The sequence below is a fragment of the Nomascus leucogenys genome, chromosome 13 (assembly GCF_006542625.1).
Source record: "Nomascus leucogenys isolate Asia chromosome 13, Asia_NLE_v1, whole genome shotgun sequence".
Taxonomy (NCBI): Eukaryota; Metazoa; Chordata; class Mammalia; order Primates; family Hylobatidae; genus Nomascus; species Nomascus leucogenys.
The window spans coordinates 34,308,335-34,328,742 of NC_044393.1; the positions used below are offsets into that span (position 1 = coordinate 34,308,335).

Below are 20,408 nucleotides of genomic sequence, written 5' to 3' on the forward strand. Positions count from 1 at the left end.
TCTGATTGGTTGTGGAGATTGCTTTCCTGGATTTCTGGCTGCACAGTCATTCTTGCAATCCTGCACTGCCATGAAAAGTGAGGGCTGCCTGTATTCAGTATAATGCTTATGGTAATAAATGCTAAATAAAAATTAATTAAGATAAGAGAAATTAGAATGCCAGGGTAGACAGGAGAATTGATATTATATACAGGGTGGTTTGCAAAAGGTGCCTTTAATAAAGTGACATTGAGCAGAGGCTTGAAGGAGGGATGAAGGGAGCCATGCAGCTGTGTTGGGGAAGAAGCAGAGGAGTGATACAATTTGACTTTTCCAAAAATCACTGTAGCTGAAAAATGAAAGCCAACAGAGGCTACAGAAGTGTTCCTGGAAGAAATGATGCTGGCCGGGACAGGGAGGGGTGGTGGAGGTGAGAAGTGTGCAGGTTAGGGACGGAACTCAGTGCTGTCCTGCAGCAGGCTTGGACTGGCCCCTGAAAGCCAACCGTTAAGTTTCAGGAATTTTGCAATCCAGTTGTTAAACTTCTGGTAGCTTGAACCTGGCCATGTTGGGGGTGATTACACCACAGAAATTGTCAAGTACAGCAAATCAGCTTTTTTTTTTTCCTGTAAGAGAGTCCATTTTTAAACACTTACCATCCCATGAGTGGACATAAGTATTTTGAAGGCAGAATTGAATATGGGGTGTAAAGAGATATCAGGGAGGACTCCAGGAGTCAAGGAAACTTTTGGACTGTGGCAGCATTTCTGCCATGAGCAGCAGGGCTGGGAAGCCTGCAGGATGCTAGAACTAGTGTTCCCATCACAGAGAGAGTAGGGAGAGCTTCTTTGTTTCTGAGTGTGAGGAGTAGGACCCTTAGACAAAGAGGAAGGATAATCTTTTTATTTTCTTAAAACGACTTTGGGAGTGCATTTGTATTCAAGAGGCAATAGAGAACCTCAACAAGGCTGGGGAGTTGGGGTAGGCAGGAATCTGGAAGGCAGGATAACTCTTGAGAGCCTGGAGAGCATCTGTGGTTTATGGTCAGTCTCAAGGCGATGGGTGGGAGGAGTCCTGATGTGTTTAGATTTGGCGTGTTTCTCACATTCTAGGGAGGTGCCATAAGTCAGTGCCCAGAGCCCAATCCCACAGCCCCTGCTCAGGACCATGAATGAAGACCTTGCTCTGGGGCATTAAAGTCTGTGTGAAGGAGCAACAGGAGCCTGTGGGCAGGCAGATGTCTTGGGAGGGAAGGCTTTTGGAGCCAAGTCTAGAGAAGCTTCTCGCTGGCTCATTCTCTCAAGCTGAGCCTCTCAGGAAAGGAAGGAGGCAGCAGAGATGAGGGTCCCACGTGGCAGGGGAGGAAGGAAAGAGCTGCGGGAAAACACATCCACATTTCGTCATCTGCTCTTCTTTCAAGAAATGTTTCCTGAGATTCTGTGATGTTCTCAGGGCTGGTCTCCTGGGATGCCTGTCGCTGGTGGACAGGCAGTCCTGAGATAGAACTCTGCCTGCTCAGCCATCCTGCCAAGTCCTGATGCCCTTTCCCATGTTCCTTCCACTCAGACACACAGAGGGTCAGAACACAAACAGCCTTCAGAGCTTCCCGTTTGGGTTTCTCAACATTAGTGTACAATGTGGATTCGTCTGACCCCATGGAGTCCCAGCATTCAAATAATCTACAGATAGCCTGCAAGAGCAAGGGACCACCCACTCATCACCGCCTCCATGAAACTCCTAGGGCACTGTGGACACCTTTGAACACATTTCAAGCATCCCACATTGTACACCACCCACATAATTTCTGTGGGTTGGGAGCCTTTTAAAGGGTTCCCCAAGACTTCCGAGGGTGCAGAGGGAGCTTAACTCCACGGACCCTGGTGCTGCATGGCATGTGGGCTGGGCCTTCCTGTTGGCCTTGCCCTTCTGAGACAGCCCTTGGTCTGTCCTCCCTTCCTTATACTTACGGTCAGGTCTTCTGCTTCCAGGGGATGTAGATGGGGCCCAGGAGGACAGCTATGAGGAGCAGCGCAGTAAGAGATGATGCTGGGCCTGGAAATCAGGGAAGAGGAGGAGCTATGAGAGAGGCCACTTGGGAGGCCATCGTAGGGGCCTCCACTTACCCCATATGAGGCTGCCTGGGCCAATCTATGCCCCGCCTTTGAACCTGCATCCTGCCCTGCCTATCCTCACTCCAGCACAAGGCAGAAGCCACAGAAAGAGGCTCCCCATTCTCACTCATCCTGTCCCAGGTTGCCAACTTATTCTCCTGGAGGGAAGAGGTGGAGGGGGTGTGTACTCAGGTATTCATACATGTGGCAACGGGCTTCATCACTTGACCCTCACAAGCCTATGGGAGCAGGGATTGTCATTCCATTCCGATAGGGAAACTGAGGCCCATGGATTTTAGGGAGAGTCACAAGGTTACTTGCATTCAAACCTAAAGAAGCTCATCACTAGTGTTCCTTAGCTTGATCCCGGAGACCACATCCTTTGGAACAAAACAAGTCCAACTTCCCAGGGACATTTTCATGACTATAAAAGGGTAGGCAGGTGGCTTGAGGATGGCTTCACAATGAGAGTTGCAGGTTCCCTGCTTAGCCCCAGAAGTAAGGGGAGGACTCCGTGTTCTCAGAACCTGGAGGAGCCATGGAGCGCTGGACATAATGAAACCTTCTGGCTGCAAAACACCCTGGTGAGTCACGGAAATGGGTCTCATGCTTGGGAGGGCCTTAGACGTCACCTAGGCCACATCCACCCCAGTGCAGCTGTCATCTGAAATCTTTCTGTTAGTTGGGCACACTCAGTTACGGGGAAGCACATGTTTGGACGCTGCATTTTTAACACGAGCAGTTCGGGCTTTTAAAATCAACATTTTTAACACGAGCAGTTTGGGCCATATGAAAATACAGTATATTTTAAATAAATAAAACGGTGCTGGTGGGTCCTTAAGGAAGAAATGGAGAACTCAGCATCTGTGGCTGCTGGGGTGTTGGAGGCCGGCAGTTCTCAGCTGGGTGGCTCTCTGGGACTTCTTCTCCCTTGAGGAAAGCTGCACTGCTCAAGTTCACTCCTCCTTCTAGGGAATAGCCCACAAGCAAGATTGGCTGAATTGAAAATAGGAAGGCCACGCCCCTCTCCTCAATTAAAAAACACTACACGACCCTCTCAGCCCTTGGGATCTCTGCAGGAGCAGCTGGGTCTTTGTCCTACCTGCACTGTAGCTCAGCACCTCGCTCCTCCTACAGTCCTGCCTCCCCATTTCCTGAGGCGTGTTGACCCTACAGCTCTTCAGGATGCTTCCTGCATTCCTGTATCCATCTCTAGTCTGCCTTACAGAGAAGCTGACCTTGGTAAGTTATCTGGAAAACTGACTCTAAAATATAAATTTGAAGCCTGAATACTCATCAGCTCGCAATGAGGACCTCAGGGCTGGCAATGAGTGGGGCTGGGCACCATGGCTGGGATGCAATTGATAAAACTGTCACTGGCAGTAAGCTGGGATGGTGTAACCACAGGCAGGAAATTCCTTGGCAATTAGCTTTTGAAACAGATTAGGAAATGGTAGTTATAAGGACTAAGTTGTTCCATGGTTATCACTGGGCATCTTTTTTTTCAAGAAAGATGCTGAGAAGCTAAGAGTGATTGATTATGAGTTAAGGTTCAGTGTGAAAGCGAGAGGACTTCTTGGCAGCACTGCACTTTCTTATCTCTTGTGGCTAGAGGGCAGAAAGAATAGAGGGTTTGGCCCTGGACATCATTAAAAGAGTAGCAGAATCTCAGAGGAGGATGAATCTCAGCTTCAACGGTTGCTATACTGGGGTAGGGCCCTGATGGGGAAGTTGTGGGACCCTGAGATGTGGGAGTGGACATTCGGGTCAAAGCACTCAAAGATCTTCAGTTGACTTAGGAGTTGCTGGGTACAATTGCAGCAGCATAGCTACTTATCTCTATAAAATATCCTCCCCAAATCAAATAAAAAATGAAAACAGAAAAGTAAGTTCTGCACAACCCTGGCTCTCAGTATTACTTGAAGAGAGAAAGCCAAACTGCAAAATGACTGTGAGTCAAAAGAGAACACTCACCTAACCCTAGTGCACAGTCTCTTACCAGGCTCCCACACCACTTGTGCAGCACTTATGTAACCACAAGGCATCTTGCACTTTGCCTGTCAGCCTAGACAACTTAAAATGCATTTCCAGCCTTAGTACCTGAGCAAAGATGCTACATTTGGCAAACTGAAAGCACCCAAAAATGGCAGCCCTGGTCCTGGTCCAAGCCAGTGGGTGGATGAATAACTGAAAAGCAAATGCAATCCAGTCTTGATGGTGCAGTCTTACTTCCCTGAGAAGTAAAACTATGAATCCTAGAAACATCACAAGGAACAGGAATAGGAGAAGTTCCAAGGTGGGAGAGGAAGAAGGGAGACTGACTAGGGGCCTCAGGACTGAGGGACAGCCCTGCAGCCAGGCACCTGGGACCCACCCCACAACACCAGCCCCAGCCATAAACGGAGGCAAAGGAATGACATGGAAAAGAGCAAAAGCCTCAAGTCAATTAAATCACCACTTCAAGAAACTAGAAAAAGTAGAGCAAAATAAACTCAAAGCAAGCAGGAGTCAGGAATTAATAAAAAGAAGAGTGCAAAAAAATGAATAAACTGAAAACAGAAAAACAATTTAAAAACTCATGGAAACAAAGTGGACCTTTGAAAAGATCAATAAAATGGAAAAAAAACTATAGCAAGGCTGATGAAGAAGAAAACAGAAATGGCATATTTTCGATATGAGGTTGAAACAGAGGATATCGCCATAGACCCTTCAGACACCAAAAAGATAATAAAGAGATATTATGAGCAACTCTACACACAAAAATATGACAATTTAGATAAAATGGACACAAAATTCTTCAAAAAGCACGAGTTGCCAGAACTCACCCAATATGAATTGAATAATATGAGTAACCCTAAACTATTGAGGAAATTGAATTTATAATTTTAAAACACCCCCCAAAATTCTTGAGGCCCAAGTGTTTCAGAGAAAAATACTGCAAAGCATTTAAATATGAATTAAAACCAAATTTAGGGCACAGAAAAATAGTCATAAAAGAAATTTGAGGAAAATTTGAATGTATGCTCCATTTTAGATGATACAAGGGAATTGTTTTAATAATTTTATGAAATTTAGTGATGAAAAATTTGAAATTGTATTAACTGTAATAATGATACTGGTTTTGCAAAGCTGTCTTTAGTCATAAGATCACCCAACTATGGATTCCATTTGCAACTGCGTGTACCTGCATGACTGAGTTAGCTGTAGACATGATCACACGCCTTCCATACATCTCTGATTATAGAAGACATTGTTTGCCCTCCATTTCCTATATTTACTCTTCCAGCAGACAGGGACATGGACAAATCCGTGACCTAGCACTGACCCAGCAGATAAGACTAACCACCATAAGGTATGTGGGAGGAACCTGGGCCTTTGAAAAGTCTCCTGGAGTTGAGACCCCTCCTGGTATTACATAAGAGGGAAGTAAGACATATTTTGGTCATAGGGAGGGGAATACAGGCCAACTTCAGGTCCATGGGACAATGCCCAGCAGAAGAAGAATGTTTCTCTAACTAGCACAAATTTGCATTTTAGGCTGATAGTGATCTTGTCCTCAGGGACCCAGATTTACTTTAATTAGTTTGAACCAATCACCTGATCTAAAGGCAAGAGTTCTTTAACAACATCCCCCATGACTTCCCAAGTCCTAGTTTCCCCTTCTTTAAAACTCCAGACTCACTGGGTGGTTGAAACAAAAACAGAGATCATAGATGAACGGAAATTTGCACTTAGTAAATTTGCAGAGGAGGTTGTGATTATTGTTGCTCAAATATCACAATCAGGACACAGAAGAGGTCCATTCTGTGACCATTCATGGTCACCTGGAAGCCTGGTACTGTTTTTTTTTTTTTGCCTTTTTTTTTTTTGTGTGTGACAGAGTCTCGCTCTGTCACCCAGGCTGGAGTGCAGTGGCATGATCTCGGCTCACTGCAAGCTCCGCCTCCTGGGTTCACACCATTCTCCTGCCTCAGTCTCCCGAGTAGCTGGGACTACAGGTGCCCGTCACCAGGCCTGGCTAATTTTTTTGTATTTTTAGTAGAGACGGGGTTTCACCATGTTAGCCAGGATGGTCTTGATCTGCTGACCTCGTGATCCGCCCGCCTCAGCCTCCCAAAGTGCTGGGATTACAGGCATGAGCCGCCAGGCCTGGTACAGTTTTAAACTATATTTGTCTTTCTGAAATATACACAGCAGATGTCGGGGTGTACTGGGACGAGGTCATAAATGTGGATGGAAAAGTTTAGGATGAAACAGAAACAAAGCAGAGGTTAGAAAAAGTAGGGAGCACAAGAGTGGGCTGATGAGAAACAGGGGCATAACAACTCTCAAGGAATAAGGGAAGGCAAAGGATTCTATGAAAAGATGGTTCCCCCTGCCTGCCTCTTTCCTCCTTAAATATATATTTATGTCAAAAGTTCTATTAACTTGTCCATCAAATTCTTACTAGTCGTGACTCTTGGCGTGTGGGATTTGGGGGGATGGAGCTGACATTAAAATTTTACTTCGTATTTATAGACTTCTAGCTTATTTTACAGCAAGCATGGATATTACTTTTAACATGAAACAAAGAGACAAAATTTAAAATTTTTGAGTAACCTCACCAGGGGTAGCATCTGAGCTCTGGTCCTTCTGGTGGACTGCGACCTCCAGGGCAAGGCTTTTGCTGACCGCCAGCTGCCCATCATGCTTCACCTGGCAGGTGAGGACCACATCATCCCTTTGGTCAGATGTGTTCACCAGGAGCCAGCTTGTCCAGTTGTAGGTACCATCCTTGTTCTCTGTAAGGGTCAAGGCCGTTTCTGTCCAGCACACGTTTCCATTCTCCAACCAGGTGAGCTGTAGGCTCTGGGGGTAGAACTTCCTCACCTGGCAGGTGACGTTCGTCTGGTTCTCTGCCCTCATGGGCTGTTGAGTAACCTCCAAGGTGGGTGGAACTGAAACAGCACAGGGCAGAAGCTCTGATCTTGTGGCACAGACAGATCACAGGGAAGGCTCCATAACTTAACTCCCACCACCACAGTGAGGGCATCACCAGGACAGTGCTAGGCAGGCAGCAGGTGCTCAGACATTGAGGGCGCTCTTTGCATATGAATGAAATTACTAAGCACAGTGCCTGGTGCACAGTAGGTGCCCAAGGACTGGTAGCTCCTACCAGGCTAAGAATGAGTGAAATCTACAAGCACAACCCCTGGCATGCAGTTGGAATGTCAGAACTGTAGCAAAATCAGTGAAATCGCCAAGCACATAGGGGCTTGGCTCATAGTAGGTGCTCACTAATAGTAGTTGTTCTTGGTGAGATAAATGAAACTCTCTAGCGCAGAGCTTGGCTCGTGATTGCTGGTCCCCTGACTGCTGCCAATAAAATGATAGTAAGTGACCAGCACACTTAGGTGCATGGCGGGTGGGCAGCACAGTTAGGGAATTAGATTCCAGGCCATTCGACCTCTGGAGCAATAGCCTGGGGAGAGGGGAGTGGGCTTGACAGCCAGGTGTGGGCTTGGGCTGGGTGTGAGGGTCCTCTACCTCGGATGGCCTCAGACAAGTTGGCAGTCCCACGAAGAGGGTCCCCCTGCAAGGTGACATGGCCCACCTCGCACATGACTTGAGAGCGAACGTCCCAGGGGTCCAGTACCACCCTGGCTGTACTGCGGATGCTGTAGGCCACACTCCGTCCTGTGGGGTCCACGTTGGTCTGGAAGTCTGAGAGTTGATTCCCATTTTTGAACCATTTCAAGGTGATGTCTCTGGGGGAGAAGCCATGGGACTCGCAGGTGAAACTCACTGTGTGCTCAGGTGTGGTCCTCACTGCAGGGCCTGATACCACGGGGGCAGAGGGTTTGGCTACAAAAGGGGCATCGATAAATAAGAGACATGACTGAGATGACCATCACTAATGATGAGTGTGTGACACTGTTAACAACCTTCAGATACATTAATTTTAATCCTTATAATAATGTGGAGAGGATAGTGTTCTTATTCTCATTTTACATAGCAGGATGCAAAGGTTAGAAGAGGTGAGGACCAGCCCCAGGTCAGACAGTGTAAGGGAAGGTCCCAGAGGGAAGTCCAGGCCTGAGTTCAAAGTCCTCTCCACATAGGGTGACTTCCACCAATCTGGGCACAGGAACCAAGTTACTGATTGGTCTCCCTCTGTGTATTAACTGGTCCTAGCCTGTTTCCCCAGGAGAGCTCACCAACCTCAGATAGGGTGTTTACAGAAGCCAAAGTAGGAAACAATGGCAAAGTGGCGACACCATGAGACCTGCAACCAGGCTGTTCAACCCATGAGAGGGGTGGCCTGGAACATGCAGCTCCTCATCTGCAAAATGGGACAGCAGCATTTTTCCTTCCCAGGGGTGCAACAAGGATTAAATGGGGCAATGGAAGAAGTTCTGCTTTGGATCAAAGTCAGAAGATGCTTCATAAAAATAAACACAGATCTGTCTTTAATCCAGACTTTATATATACCCAGAGCTCTCTCTCTTTGTGTATTTATGAATTTATTTCATATTTTTCATTCTTTTCACAAATATTCCAGTACAGTTTTTGAAAGAAAATGAAGTAGTTAAGACTAAAGCTTTAACATGGAGTCAAGCATTTCTAAGAACATTGCACTCACACCTGCTAAAGGTCAAGCCACAGGATGTTGCTGTAGACCTGGATAACAACGGACTAAAGTCAAGGTACATGGGATTTTGATTTCTCTCATCGTGGAGTGTCCTAATTAAGTAACCAATGAATACGAGTTTGCAGTTTAGCATTTCTGCCAGCCAATGAACTGTTTTCAGAAACAACATTTTGTGAAAGTCCCCAGTACCAAACCTTACCTGCATTGCCCTATGGGACACCATTCAGGGCTGCCATGACTCAGGGTTCCCAAATTGCAACTCTTTATTTCCCAGATAAATGCTATTTCCTTTGGACTTCGTATCAATCATTATTTTTTTAGTTAGCAGGTCTAATCTGTGCCAAGTCCCAAATTTGAAAAGAGGGAAGGTTTCTTGGAATCTAGGTCTTCAGGTGGGCCAGGTTGGGGTCAAAAACAATGATCACTGAGTACTAAGAAAGCCAAAGGTGGGTGATTTCTTCATCATTAATTCATTACAAGAGACAAAGATCTAGGCCACCCCAACAGGCAGAAATCTATCCTGGGTCCTGAAAGCACACAAACTGGAGAATCAGAAAAATGAGGGTAGTTTCTCCCTGTAGATGAGTCCTAAACGTGTCTCCAAATTGCTAATTATTACCCTGCACCTCCTATAGCAGTCATCAGGAAACACATATTAGGCATACTTGCATTTGTAAATATCAACTTGCTCCCTACCACATGCAAACATTGTATGGGCACGGTAAGAAGGGTGTCACTTGAAGAAGTCAAGTCATCAAGACACCAGCAGCATTGGGCATCCCTAGGGGGCTGAGAGGCTGTAATCAGTTCCCATTTATTGAGGGCTTCTTGGGAGCCTGATGCTGGCTGCTCCCTCTGTACCTCTCAGCTCTTTAATCCTCCCTTCATTGTCTTGACGGGGTCCTCGTGTGAGTCCCTTATAGGACCGGGGTCTGAGGGGACCCCAGCTAGCAAAGGGCCAAAAGTGGATAAAAAACCCACCGTGGTAAGATGACAGAGGATGAATGCAAGCACGGAGCCTGGTATGTAGCAGGTGCTTAATAAATGAGCCCTATGGCTGTTATCAACAGGTTTGGTCATTACTGCTTCTGAATATACACGTTTATTCTTTAGGCAGCAGAACACAGAGGAGTAGAAACATCAAGAAAAGGCTCAAATCCTGCTCCCTGCAGCTCATGAAAAACTCAAATGATAATAGAAGCAAAACCACCAAGTCTGGACAATTGGCTTTCAAAAAACAAATAAGATTATAGGTAAAGCTGGAAGCATTTTGGAAGGAGGAGGGAACAGAGTCCTCTGTGACATCTTTTTATTATTATTATTTTATTTTAGTTCTGGGATACAAGTGCAGAATGTGTAGGTTTGTTATATAGGTATATGTGTGCCATGGTGGTTTGCTACACCTATCGACCCGTCATCTAGATTTTAAGCCCTGCATGCATTAGCTATTTGTCCTAATGCTCTCCCTCCCCTCACCCCCCACCCCTTGACTGGCCCTGGTGTGTGGTGTTCCCCTCCCTGTGTCCATGTGTTCACATTGTGCAACTCCCACTTATAAGTGAGAACGTGTGGTGTTTGCTTTCCTGTCCCTGTGTTAGTTTGCTGAGGATGATGGCTTCCAGCTTCATCCATGACCCTGCAAAGGACATGAAACCATTCTTTTTTATGGCTGCATAGTATTCCATGGTGTATCTGTACCACATTTTCTTTGTCCAGTATATCACTGATGGGCGTTTGGGCTGGTTTCATGTCTTTGCTATTGTAAATAGTGCTGCAATAAACATACATGTGCATGTGTCTTTATAGTAGAATGATTTATATTCCTTTGGTTACATACCCAGTAATGGGATTGCTGGGTCAAATGGTATCTCTGGTTCTAGGTCCTTGAGGAATTAGCACACTGTCTTCCACAATCGTTGAACTAATTTACATTCCCACCAAGAATGTAAAAGCGTTCTTATTTCTCCACAGCCTCACCAGCATCTGTTGTTTCCTAACTTTTTAATAATCACCATTCTGACTGGCATGAGATGGTATCTCATTGTGGTTTTGATTTTCATTTCTCTAATAATCAGTGATGTTGAGCTTTTTTTCATATGTTTGTTGGCCACGTAAATGTCTTCTTTTGAGAAGTGTCTGTTTATACCCTTTGCATACTTTTTGATGGGGTTGTTTGTTTTTTTCCTGTGAATTTGTTTAAGTTCCTTGTAGATTCTGGATATTAGACCTTTGTCAGATGGGTAAATTGCAAAAATTTTCTCCCATTCTGTAGGTTGCCTGTTCACTCTGATGATAGTTTCAATGCCTGTGCAGAATCTCTTTAGTTTAATTAGATCCCATTTGTCAACTTTCACTTTTGTTGCAATTGCTTTTGGCATTTTTGTTATGAAGTCTTTGCCCATGCCTATGCCTGAATGGTATTGCCTAGGTTTTCTTCTAGGGTTTTTATGGTTTTGGATTTTACATTTAAGTCTTTAATCCATCTTGAGTTAATTTTTGTATAAGGTGTAAGGAAGGGGTCCAGTTTCAGTTTTCTGCATATGGCTAACCATACGCAGTCCCATTTATTAAATAGGGAATCCTTTCCCCATTGCTTGTTTTTCTCAGGTTTGTTGAAGATCAGGTGGTTGTAAATGTACAGCGTTATTTCTGAGGTCTCTGTTCTGTTCCATTGGTCTATATGTCTGTCTTGGTACCAGTACCATGCTGTTTTGGTTACTGTAGCCTTGTAATATAGTTTGAAGTCAGGTAGCATGATGCCTCCAATTTTTTTCTTTTTGCTTAGGATTGTCTTGGCTATATGGGCTTTTTTTTGGTTCAATATAAAATTTAATGTAGTTTTTTTCTAATTCTGTGAAGAATGTCTATGGTAATTTGATGGGAATAGCATTGAATCTATAAATTACTTTGGGTAGTATGTCCATTTTCATGACATTCATCCTTCCTATCCATGAGCATGGAATGTTTTTCCATTTGTTTGTGTCCTCTCTTATTTCCTTGAAGCAGTGGTTTGTAGTTCTCCTTGAAGAGGTCCTTCAAATCCCTTGTAAGTTGTATTCCTAGGTATTTTATTCTCTTTGTACCAATTGTGAATGGGAGTTCATTCATGATTTGGCTCTCTGCTTGTCTATTGTTGGTGTATAGGAATGCTTGTGATTTTTGCACATTGATTTTTTTATCCTGAGACTTTGCTGAAGTTGCTTATCAGCTTAAGGAGTTTTTGGGCTGAGATGATGGGGATTTCTAAGTATAGAATCATGTCATCTGCAAACAAAGACAATTTGACTTCCTTTCTTCCTATTTGAATACCCCTTATTTCCTTCTCTTGCCTAATTGCTCTGGCCAGAACTTCCAATACTATGTTGAATAGAAATGGTTAGAGAGGGCATCCTTGTCTTGTGCTGGTTTTCAAGGGGAATGCTTCCAGGTTTTGCACATTCATTATGATATTGGCTGTGGGTTTGTCATAAATAGTTCTATTTATTTTGAGATATGTTCCATCAATACCTAGTTTATTGAGAATTTTTAGCATGAAGCGGTGTTGAATTGTATTGAAGGCCTTTTCTGCATCTACTGAGATAATCGTGTGGCTTTTGTCATTGGTTCTGTTTATGTGATGGATTGCATTTATTGATTTGCATATGTTGAACCAGGCTTGCATCCCAGGGATGAAGCCAACTTGATTGTGGTGGATAAACTTTTTGATGTGCTGCGGGATTCAGTTTGCCAGTATTTTATTGAGGATTTTCGCATCAATGTTTATCAGGTATACTGGCTTGATATTTTCTTTTATTGTTGTATCTCTGCCCAGTTTTGGTAACAGGATGACGCTGGCCTCATAAAATAACTTGGGGAGGAGTCTTTCCTTTTCAATTATTTGGAATAGTTTCAGAAGGAATGGTTCCAGCTCCTCTTTGTACCTCTGGTAGAATTTGATTCTGAATCCATTTGGTCCTGGGCTTTTTTGGATTGGTAGGCTATTAATTATGGTCTCAATTTCGGAACTTGTTACTGGTCTATTCAGGGACTCAATTTCTTTTTGGTTTAGTCTTGGAAGGGTGTATGTGTCCAGGAATTTATCCATTTCTTCTAGATTTTCTAGTTTATTTGTGTAAAGCTGTTCATAGTATTTTCTGATGGTAGTTTGTGTTTCCATGGGGTCAGTGGTGATATCCCCTTTATCTTTTTTTATTGTGTCTATTTGACTCTTCTCTCTTTTCTTCTTTATTAGTCTAGCTAGTGGTCTATTTTGTTAATTTCTTCAAAAAACCAGCTCCTGGATTCATTGATTTTTTGAAGGGTTTTTTTGTGTCTCTATCTCCTTCAGTTCAGCTCTGATCTTAGGCATTTCTTGTCTTCTGCTAGCTTTTGGATTTGTTTGCTCTTGCTTCTCTAGTTCTTTTAATTTTGATGTTAGGGTGTTGATTTCTGATCTTTCTAGCTTTCTGATGTAGGCATTTAGTGCTATAAATTTCCCTCTAAACACTACTTTAGCTGTGTCCTGGAGATTCTGGTATGTTGTCTCTTTTTTCTCATTGGTTTCAAATAACTTCTTAATTTCTGCCTTAATTTCATTATTTACCCAGGAGTCATTCAGGAGCAGGCTGTTCAATTTCAATGTAATTGTGTAGTTTTGAGTGAGTTTCTTAATTCTGAGTTCTAATTTGATTGAACTGTGGTCTGATAAACCATTTGCTATGATATCCGTTCTTTTGCATTTGCTGAGGAGTGTTTTACTTCCAATTATGTGGTTGATTTTAGAATAAGTGCCTTGTGGCACTGAGAAGAATGTATTTTCTGTTGACTTGGGGTGGAGAGTTCTGTAGGTGTCTATTAGGTCCACTTGATCCAGAGCTGAGTTCAAGCCCTGAATATCCTTACTAATTTTCTGTCTCATTGACCTGTCTAATATTGACAATAGGGTGTTAAAGTCTCCCACTATTATTGTGTGGGAGTCTAAGTCTTTTTGTAGGTCTCTAAGAACTTGTTTTATGAATCTGGGTGCTCCTGTATTGGAGGCACGTATATTTAGGATAGTTAGTTGAATTGATCCCTTTACCATTATGTAATGCCCTTCTTTGTCTTTTTTGATCTTTGTTGGTTTAAAGTTTGTTTTGTCAGGGACTAGGATTGCAACCTCTGCCTTTTTTTGCTTTCCATTTGCTTGGTAAATTTTCCTCTATCCCTTTATTTTAAGCCTATATGTGTCTTTGCATGTGAGATGGGTTTCCTAAATACAGCACACCAATGGGGCTTGACTCTTTATCCAATTTGCCTGTCTGTGTCTTTTAATTGGGGGATTTAGCCCAATTACATTTAAGCTTAATATTGTTATGTGTGAATTTGATCTGGTCATCATGATGCTATCTGGTTATTTTGCACACTAGTTGATGCAGTTTCTTCATAGTGATCACTGGTCTTTATATTTTGGTATGTTTTTGCAGTGGCTGGTACCGTTTTTTCCTTTCCATGTTTAGTGCTTCTTTCAGGAGCTCTTGCAAGGCGGGCCTGGTGGTGACAAAATCTCTCAGCATTTGCTTGTTTGGAAAGGATTTTATTTCTCCTTCACGTATGAAGCTTAGTTTGGCTGGATATGAAATTCTGGGTTGAAAATTCTTTTGTTTAAGAATGTTGACTATTGGCCCCCACTCTCTCCTGGCTTGTAGGGTTTCTGCTAATAGTTGTTCTGTTAGTCTGATGGGCTTCCCTTTGTAGGTGACCTTGCCTTTCTCTTTGGCTGCCCCTAACATTTTTTCCTTCATTTTGGCCTTGGAGAGTTTGATTATTATGTGTCTTGGGGTTGATCTTCTTGTGGAGTATCTTAGTGGTGTTTTCTATATTTCCTGAATTTCAATGTTATCCTGTCTTGCTAGGTTGGGGAAGTTCTCCTGGATAATATCCTGAAGTGTGTTTTCCAACTTGGTTCCATTCTCTCCATCTCTTTCAGGTACTCCAATCAATTATAGGTTTGGTCTTTTTACATAGTCCCATATTTCTCTGAGGTTTTGTTTGTTCCTTTTCATTCTTTTTTTTTAATCTTGTCCGCATGCCTTATTTCAGCAAAATGGTCTTCAAACTCTGATATCCTTTCTTCTGTTTGGTTGATTCCACTATTGATACTTGTGTATGCTTCACAAAGTTCTTGTGCTATGTTTTTTAGCTCCATCAGGTCATTTATGTTCCTCTATAAACTGGTTATTCTAGTTACTGGCTCCTGTAACCTTTTATTAAGATTCTTAGCTTTTTTTTTTTTTTTTTTTTGATACGGAGTCTCGCTCTGTCACCCAGGCTGGAGTGCAGTGGTGCAATCTCGGCTCACTGCAAGCTCTGCCTCCCAGGTTCACACCATTCTTCTGCCTCAGCCTCTCCGAGTAGCTGGGACTACAGGCGCCCGCCACCACGCCCGGCTAATTTTTTTGTATTTTTAGTAGAGACGGGGTTTCACCATGGTCTCCATCTCCTGACCTTGTGATCCGCCCACCTCAGCCTCCCAAAGTGCTGGGATTACAAGTGTGAGCCACCGTGCCCGGCCAAGATTCTTAGCTTCTTTGCATTGGGTTAGAACATGCTCCTGTAGCTCAGTGGAGTTTGTTATTACTCACCTTCTGAAGTCTACTTCTGCCAATTCGTCCATTTCCTCCTTTGTCCAGGTTTGTGCCCTTGCTGGAGAAGCACTGCGATCATTTGGAGGAGAAGAGGCACTCCGGCCTTTTGGGTTGTCAGTGTTTTTTGTTAATTTTTTTCTCATCTTCATGAGTATGTCTAGTTTCGATCTTTGAGGCTGCTGACCCTTAGATGGGGTTTTTGTGGGGACTTTTTTTGTTGATGCTGTTGTTGTTGCCTTCTGTTTGTTTATTCTTCTTTCAGTGGTCAGGTCCCTTCCCTGCAGGGCTGCTGTAGTTTGCTGGGGGTTCACTTCGGGCCTTTTCATCTGGTTGGCTCCCATGCCTGGACATGTCACTTGAAGAGCCTGGAGAACGGCAAAGATGGGTGCCTGCTCCTTCCTTTAGGATCTCTAACCTCGAGGGGCACTGGTCCAATGCCAGTAGGAGCACTCCTGTATAGGGTGTCTGACAACCCCTATTAGAGGGTCTCTCTCAGTTGGGTGGCACGGGGAGCAGGACCCATTTAAGGAAATACTTTGACTGTCCCTTGGTGGAGTGGGTGTGCTTCAGTGGGGGAAAACTCACTTATCTGGGCTGCCCAGATTTCTCAGAACTAGCAGCAGGAAAAACTAAGTCTGCTGGACTACCGCCCCTCCCTATAGGGGCTGAGGCCCAGGGAGATCAGAGTTCTGTCCCTAAGCCCCGGGCTGGAGTTGTTGGAGTTCCTGCAGGGAGGCCCCGCCCAGTGAGGAGGGATGGGTCAGTTCTGAAGAGGCACTCTGGCCGCAGTCTGCCACAGCTGGTGTGTTGGGCTGTGGGGGATACCTCTTGGGAAGAAGCCATCCAGCCTCCCTGGCTCCAGCAGGGGAAAAGCATGGCCTGGAGTTATAGAGATGGCTGCCACCCTTCCCTTGCCCTGGAAACTTAGTGTGTTAGGCAGCGATCAGTCCCAATGCTGGCTGCCGCCCATCCCTGGAGGGGCTCAGATGGCTTAGACAGCAGGCAGCCACAATTGTGGTCCTGGCCACCCCTTCCCCTGGGAGCTCAGCAGCCTTAAGGAGATTCTAGCTGAATGGCTGTTGAGAATCTGTGCAGCTCTGTGGTTGAGACCCTAGGCCCCAGTGGTATGGGCTCACGAGTGGGATCTTCCGATCAGAGGGTTGCACAGTTCTGTGGAAAAAGCACTGTTTCACAGGCTAGGTAGCACGCTTACTCACCGCCTCCCTTGGCTGGGGGGTGGGGGCTTCCCTGTCCCACAGCTCTCAGGGGGCTGCTGCACCACACTACTCTTCCTCTCCGTGGGTCTCGCCAGCTGCCTAGTCAGTTCTGATGTCAGAACCTGGATACTTCGGTTGGTGGTGTAGGATTTGCTCGCTTTTATGGTTCTTTTCCACGGGAGCCTCCTATCACTGCTGCTTCCAGTCAGCCATCTTGGCCCCGCCCTGCTGTGACATCTTGGTGTTTTGAGGCAGGGAGACTTTTGGGGCTGAGGAGTACTGGGATTTCAGCGCTTTTTTAGATACACATGTTTTCACAATGGAAGGTCCTCTGGCACTGAGGCTGGATCTGAGCAGGGCTTTATCTGGAAACTCTATCTTGGGTCCTGAGGCCTGTACTGTGGGAGGGGTCCTGGCCAGGGCACTGAGTCCTCCTGAGATGTTTCCACCACATTTTTTCTGAAGCACCCACACCCAGAAAAGCTGTTCTCAAAGCCCCAACCCTATGGGGCACGACCTTTGCCAGGGGGCTGCATATGAGAATCTTCTGGAGTCATGAAGAGTTCAGATGCCCAGGCCCATGTCAGATCAATTAAATTGGCATTTTTAGGGTGGATCCTGGGTCCAGGTTTGTAAACATTTTTGTCAAAGTTTCCCAGGTGATTCTAATGGGTGGCCAAGATTGAAAGCCAACAGACTCCACCCCAAACCCCATGTATCCTTGAGGCCTGGAGGAGCACTGGCCCACCTGAGGTGCCATGGTTTCAGCATCACATAGTTCACATTTATGGAACATTTACTGCATTCTAGGTGCTGCTCTGAGGATGTTACATGATTTAACTCCTTCAGCTCTCCCCGCAGCCTGTGATGTCAGTGTTATCATCAACAGGTGAGGACACCAAGGCCCACGGTGGTGGTTGCCTGGTCTCAGGTCACAAAGCTAGAAAATGGCTGAGCTGGGAAGTGGCCCAGGCAGTTGAGTTCCTGCCTATGCTCTCCTAACCACTGTTCTGCGGCAGCTCAGTGATAACCCGAACACCTCCACCATTAGGGGCTCTGTGCACATCCTCTCCAATCCTCACAGAACCTAGAGTGGGGGCCGTGATTATCAGCATCACACAGATGGAGAAACTGAGGACTCAAGGGAGGGCTAGACTGGCTTAACATCACACAACCTTGAAATAGCACCTCAATTTGGGGATGCTTAGAATGTGCTAGGTGATCTATAGAGAGAACCTCAAATCATTTTCTTTCTCTTAAAGGAGTTCATGATCATCACCTTTCTACAGGTGAGGAAACTGAGGCTGGGGGAAATGAAGGCACTGTCTCCTTGTCCTCCATGTGTCTCAGTGGGCACCTTCTGTGTCCCACCAAGCATTCATGTCCATTAACAGAGCAAGTGCCCTGAATTCTTGAGCCCCAACACTGACCGCACACCCAATTGTCCCTTCGAGATTCTTGACTTCATGCAATTCAAGGGAGAAGCCTCCCTTCTGGCTGCCCAGGCCCAGATACACTGTGGCCAGAAACAAAACACTGTGGGCTCCTGTCAGCCCGAGGGGAGCATGGAAACTTGCTCCTATGGGCCACACGCACCCCATAGGAAATACCACATCTCCTCATCCTTAGTCCTCAGCACCAAGAAGGGGTGGGCACGTGCTCCACTGAGCTGCAGGAGGCCCAACTCTGCTCCATAGATGCTGCTGAGTGAAGGAGAAACAGCACAACGTGGGCGGAGAGTTCTAAATGCTTCATGTGTGCTGAGACCTGTCTTTTAGGAACAGGCTTGACATATAATGAGCCATCTGCAGAACCTTTCTAATGAGAGTGTAAAGCCAGCCCTTCCTACCCCTACAGGACTTTTTTTTTCATTTGTTTTGTTTTGTTTTTGATGGAGTTTCGCTCTTGTTGCCCAGGCTGGAGTGCGATGGCACGATCTCGGCTCACCACAACCTCAGCTCACCACAACCTCCGCCTTCCAGTTTCAAGCGATTCTCCTGCCTCAGCCTCCCGAGTAGCTGGGATCACAGGCATGCGCCACCATGCTCAGCTAATTTTGTATTTTTAGTAAAGACGGAGTTTCTCCATGTTGGTCAGGCTGGTCTTGAACTCCTGACTTCAGGTGATCCACCCACCTCGGCCTCCCAAAATGCTGGGATTACAGGCGTGAGCCACTGCACCCAGACTCAGTTTCGTTTTTAATGCTTTTCCCTATAGAACTGAACAATGCCAGAGTCCGGAAAGAGAAGTTTGGAGCATTTCTCTACACTTGAAAAACCACACCTGAGTGAGTGTTGCAGAGACAGGGGCTATAAGTCAGGCTGGTGTGGAGGAAATCTTGGCTCCCTGACCTGCTCACCACTCAGATCTCCTCTCTGAGCCTCAGTGTCCTCATCTTTAAAGGAGGCAACAAATGGCTCCGCCCTCATAGCACTGGTTATAAGAAGACTTTGGCACAACTGCCGCTCCCTGGCCCCCTTCCCTGCTTCCCTCCTTTCTCATCCAGGACATCATTTAGGCTGAGAGCATGGCAAAGAGGGGTGAGCACCCTACTAGGAGTTAGCAGATCTGAGTCACACCTGAGCTACTTTCTGGCTGTGATTGCCTGGGCTGGGGAGGCACCATCTGGAAACTTCAGTGTCTTTGCCTATATTATCTGCACAATCAGGGTAAAGCCACTTCCACATCTATGTTCAAGGGTTGTGGGGAGCCCTGTTGCTACATCATCTAGGAAGGAAATTAGATAATATTCTCATATATGAAACCACACACACCCTCTAACTTAGCAATGTCACTTCCAGTGGGTGTCTCCCACCTGAGTAGGGTGATACATGTACAAGGCCATCCACTGCGGGATTGTTAGTAGCTCAAGTCTGGGAACAACTTACATATCGATCAACAGAATGCTGTGAAATAAATTTTGATATTTCCATAAGTTGGAGTATTCTGCAGCTGCTAAAGAGTGGAGCAGTTCTATGTCCTGATGTGGAATCTCAATATGGAATGATAGGGTTTATGTTTGGAAGAAGTTTTCCAATCACCAACGGGCTTTAGTGTCTGAATGTGAGGTGCATTCTGAACCTTTGTGAAATGGATGAAAAAAGAAATCCTGGCTCCCTGATCCATGGTTCTGTTTGAGGAGCTTTTATTTAGTACCTGTGATGCACCAGGTTCTTCTATGAAGACAGTGTCTAACAAACACTGGGGAAGGAAGGAGCCTGCCTCGATTCAGACCTGGACTCTGGCTTTGATTCCATCAATAACTGGCCCGGTGACTGTGGACAAGGCCCCTGTCATCTCTTGGCTTAAATCCCCCATCTGTAAAGGGGAGTTGGGCTGAAAGTCTGAAGGTCTTTCCCGTGCTGAAATTCCAGGATTCAGGAGGTACGATGAGGATTCTGGGCCTCTGGCTGGAAACCCCAAATAAGTTTTATTGATGCCTGAAATTGGGCACCCCTGAGCCACCCATATGTATGACCTCTTTCCTGAGGTGAAGGATATTCTGAGATGACCCAGCTCTGCTCAGAGCCCACAGTGACTGTATGACTCAGTCCTTAAATCACACAAAGCTTCAAATAGACCCACAGCAAATGCCAAACTTGTTGGCATCTCCTCCCACCAGGCCATCAGACTAAACAGTAAATCTGTGCCTCCCAGGAATCTTCCCTGTGTGATGTTTCTGAAGATTAAATAAAGAAAAACACAATTTACACTTTCCATCCGCTGGATGAATTTCTCCTCATTAGAATGGAAGAGAATGTAAGCTTGGTGTGGGGAAGAGCTATTGGCTGTTTCATTCACTGCTGTTTGCACAGCATCCACGGTGGAGTCTGGCACACAGTGGGTTCTCAGTGAGTGGCTGCTG

General features: G+C 45.3%; 1 protein-coding gene and 1 long non-coding RNA gene across 5 annotated transcripts in view; one reads left to right on the plus strand and one right to left on the minus strand.

Moving 5' to 3' along the window:
* Window positions 1-866: 866 nt before the first annotated feature.
* The window catches only part of LOC100594057 (signal-regulatory protein gamma), a 28,633-nt gene continuing 9,091 nt past the window's right edge, over window positions 867-20,408 (minus strand). The window contains exons 3-6 of one of the 4 annotated variants that reach the window (XM_003273440.2): window positions 7,617-7,934; window positions 6,695-7,027; window positions 1,947-2,031; window positions 867-1,353 (exon numbers count right to left, since the gene is read on the minus strand). In XM_003273440.2, the coding sequence (XP_003273488.1) occupies window positions 1,949-2,031; window positions 6,695-7,027; window positions 7,617-7,934 (734 nt within the window). In that variant the 3' untranslated portion in view covers window positions 867-1,353; window positions 1,947-1,948. The remainder of the gene's footprint in view (window positions 1,354-1,946; window positions 2,032-6,694; window positions 7,028-7,616; window positions 7,935-20,408) is intronic. The other 3 variants (XM_003273437.3, XM_003273438.2, XM_003273439.1) reach the window with 3 other exon arrangements.
* Window positions 2,664-20,261, plus strand: LOC105740718. Its single transcript, XR_001116807.2, has 4 exons — window positions 2,664-2,674; window positions 5,230-5,442; window positions 8,632-8,776; window positions 17,806-20,261. It is a non-coding gene; the product is annotated as an uncharacterized LOC105740718 (long non-coding RNA).